Genomic DNA, 3,527 nt, shown 5'->3' on the forward strand with positions numbered 1-3,527 from the left:
CTTTTTTGCTACTTTTTACTTCTTATATAATAAATTACTTATAATATAAGATATTTATAAGCTTGCAAATAGCTTATATACTTTTCTAATTATTTTCTTTAATTTGGATTAATTAGAATTTTTTTATTTATTAAATTTTGAAGTTCTTTCTTTAATATTATTTTCTTATTTAGAAATTTGAAACTATTTCTGAAGTTCTCGAGATCTTTAAATATAACCTTTTATAGTCATTTAAATTCTTAGATATATATTAATTATAATTTATATAATTATAAAAGTAATAAGGGCTTTAATAAGCTTAATATATAAGAGAAAGATTTTTGAGAAGACCCTAGTAAGATTTAAGCAAAGCGGCCGTAAAGCGGCCGTAATGGCTTGTATATCCCGAAGGCTCGTATATTCCGACTCGTATACCCTCGACTTTTCTTTTCCTTTATTTAATAAAATATTAAATTTAATAACTTATATAAGAATTTCTAAAAATAGCCCTTACAAATCTATAGAGAATTTAATAAAGAATTAAATGAATTAATAGGAATTTATATAATTACTTTATTTAAAAATCTCAAATGCTAAGTGCAATGTGCGAATGCGAAATGTCATGAAAAATCAAGGTTTTGGCAGTACAGGGGTTGGAGGCCTCGGTACTAGCAGAGGGGAAGCCAGTTTCGCTAGCGACTTGTAACCGATTCCCCGCACCAAAACACGTCCCGTACTAAAACATGCGCTTAAGAAAAACACTTTTACTAATCAAAAAGTAACCACTTTATAAAATCCTTTTATTTTTAATATATAGGATTCCCTAAGTATATAAAGCCTACTAATAATATTAAATTACTTAGATAATAAATATATCTTATAAATTTTAATTTTTAATAATTTTAATTTTAATATATTAATATTAATATATCTTTTATATTATATAATATTATAAAGCGAAAAAAATTATAAAATTAAAGATTTTAATTATAAATGTTTTTATTAATTAATTTTTATATTTTATTATAATTCAATTTTTTATAATAATTTTTAAAAGATTTATTTAATAAAAAAATAAAAAACTCTTTTAATTTTAATTTTATATATTTCTTTAATATATAATTAATAATAGTATAATATTATCTTTATTAAATCTTTAATAATTTTAATATAAAATATAATTTTTTTTATAAAAGTTATAAAAATGAGTATTATATTAAATATTATTAATAAAAATAATTTATATTTACTTTTATTTATATAAAGAACTTTAAAATATATATTTTAATAAATAAATATAAATAATATTTTTAATAAAAACCAAAATTAAAATAACTTTATTATATATACTATTTATAAATAAATTAAAGGAATTAAATATAAGTTCTTTATTAAGTTATATTTTATAAGAAACTTAAAAATTAATAATAATTTAAATTTTATTAAGAAATTGTAACGGCTGGTATTACATGGTTAGTTTCAGCCAAAGGGGTTGGTTTCAGCTAAGGTTCCAAGCTCGCTTCCAAAGCTCGGCGTTTCAGTGGTCTTGGCCATACCTACTTATCCACTACCACACCTCACTCCTGTCCTCCTTAGCTTTAAATCCTTAAGACATTGGAATTATTAATCTTTGAGCCTCGATCCATTACTCTGTTTCTACCGTTACAGAAATTATACTTTTTATAAAAAATCTTTTATATATTATAAATAGTATAAGTATTTTAAATACAAAATATATAGCTTTATAATAATTTATATATTAATTAAAAGTTATATTAAAAGTTTATTCTTTTATATATAAAAATATAAATTTAATAATTATTATAATTATTATAATTATTATAAATCTAATATTATTAATATGCCAAGTTATTATTCTATATAATTAAATTTTAAATTTTATAATAAACGGATTTGTACTTATTTAATTATTAGAGAAATAAAAAATCGTGAAAACGTGTTTTGGTGAGGGACTTTGGTTACAAAACAGAAACGCTGTGTTAAAAAGGAAGCAACACACGTGACTTTCTATGGAATCCGGAACGGATTAAAAATTGGGCCGCACGGAATAATAAAAGGCCGAACCCACTACTCTCTCTCCCTTCGAAGAACCTTGTTATTTAGCTTTCAGCTAAATTTCGAATGCACGTGCCCCCACGATTGCTGCCTCAGAGCCTTGCCCGTGAAGGTCTCACAAATATCAGACTTCAACCCAATTTTCGAAGGGACATCTCTTTAATCCCGACTCAATAATATATACATAAGATCAAACCTAAGAAAACCTCAAGATGAAATTTTCCCAGATCTTTACTCTCCTCTTAACAAGTGAGGCCGGAGCCATTAGTCGAACCTCCCTTGTATCCTCGATCCACAACACCGTGTCAAAGGCCAACATCCCCGGCGTTCTGGCCATCGCAGCTGAGAAATCCAGAGAATTAGTTACAGAGACCCTTCCGCAAGCGACTGTCCAAGGCGCGAAATGGGTGGCCGCCAACCCAGGCACAGCCGCTTCATGCGGTGCCGCGGGAGTCGGGCTGGTTCTTGTTGTCGCGCCGGCGTCGGTGGCAGCTCCAGGGCTGGGAGTCGTAGGTTTCGGAGTAGACGGGATTATTGCAGGTGTGTTCACCCTGTCTTCCCCTATACAAGTCAGGTATATCTGTATCTATGATCACACAAGTTGACACCGTCTCCGTTCCAGGGTCCTCTGCTGCCACTATCCAGAGCAGCATCGGTAGCATTGTATCACCTTCCCTATTTGCGACATTGCAGAGCGCAGGCGCAGGTGGATATGGAGTGGCGACGGTATATCCGGTTGTTCAGGTTGTGGGTGGCGCGATTACTTCATCCGCGGGGGCTAGTGTTGCTTGGGTGAAGTCGAAGTCGAGGCCAAAGGCATGAAAACAATCTCAGTTCTGGCATAGATGATATGGACGAGAGCATTATACAAATTCATAATGAAACTAGGCGAGAGAAGACGTGCGATCTGAGGCAATACCTAGCGAGACCACTACCACGGTCGTTGAAGCCGTGCCGAAGATGCTATTGCCCGTAACTTTTTGTCTAGCAGTTTCTTAGCTCTCTTCCTCACCTTTTTGGATCCACCCCTCTCGGGTAGTATTAATTCCCGCGGTTCTTGCGTCGATCTCAGGCACTCGCCTCTCTGTTCCCCTTCTTCTATAACAGCTATGGTCGTCGTTCCACACAGCTAAAGCCAAGCCTCGTCCTTGACGCGATACGTGCAGCCAGTCTCTATCACTCGTCCCCGACCTTTGATAATAAATTCACTGCGGAGGAGGAATATCAAGCAATCGCGGTAACACGGCTTATTGTCTCCAATCGGGAGGTCCCTCGACATGGTATTAAGGTAATGAAGCTCGTACGCCGGCTCTGGTCTGTTGAACTGATTTTGAACTGAAATTAGATTCTGTATCGTGAGCCTGCCATGCGACTTTTACCTCCTCTTTGATGACTTCTAGCACTTGTTTCATATTATCAGGATCAAGCGCGTCCCAGAATTCTTTGCCCCGAGAGGGAATGATTTGTTAAAT

At 33.1% G+C, this 3,527-nt stretch overlaps 1 protein-coding gene across 1 annotated transcript; it reads left to right on the plus strand.

The window, feature by feature from the left end:
- Positions 1-2,131: 2,131 nt before the first annotated feature.
- Positions 2,132-3,045, plus strand: K444DRAFT_614748 (uncharacterized protein). Its single transcript, XM_024880588.1, has 2 exons — positions 2,132-2,595; positions 2,678-3,045. Exons 1-2 carry the CDS (start codon positions 2,268-2,270, stop codon positions 2,875-2,877), a joined length of 528 nt encoding a protein of 175 aa, XP_024734706.1. The 5' UTR covers positions 2,132-2,267; the 3' UTR covers positions 2,878-3,045.
- Positions 3,046-3,527: the final 482 nt, after the last annotated feature.

The sequence above is a fragment of the Hyaloscypha bicolor genome (genome assembly GCF_002865645.1).
Source record: "Hyaloscypha bicolor E unplaced genomic scaffold K444scaffold_113, whole genome shotgun sequence".
Classification (NCBI taxonomy): Eukaryota; Fungi; Ascomycota; class Leotiomycetes; order Helotiales; family Hyaloscyphaceae; genus Hyaloscypha; species Hyaloscypha bicolor.

What these genes read in the sequence shown, in the direction of transcription:
- K444DRAFT_614748 (XM_024880588.1), top strand. Translation starts at nt 2,268, where the DNA reads ATGAAATTTTCCCAGATCTTTACTCTCCTCTTAACAAGTGAGGCCGGA. An exon ending in AGTAGACGGGATTATTGCAG is followed by an intron (nt 2,596 to 2,677) that starts GTGTGTTCACCC and finishes TCTCCGTTCCAG; the next exon opens with GGTCCTCTGCTGCCACTATC.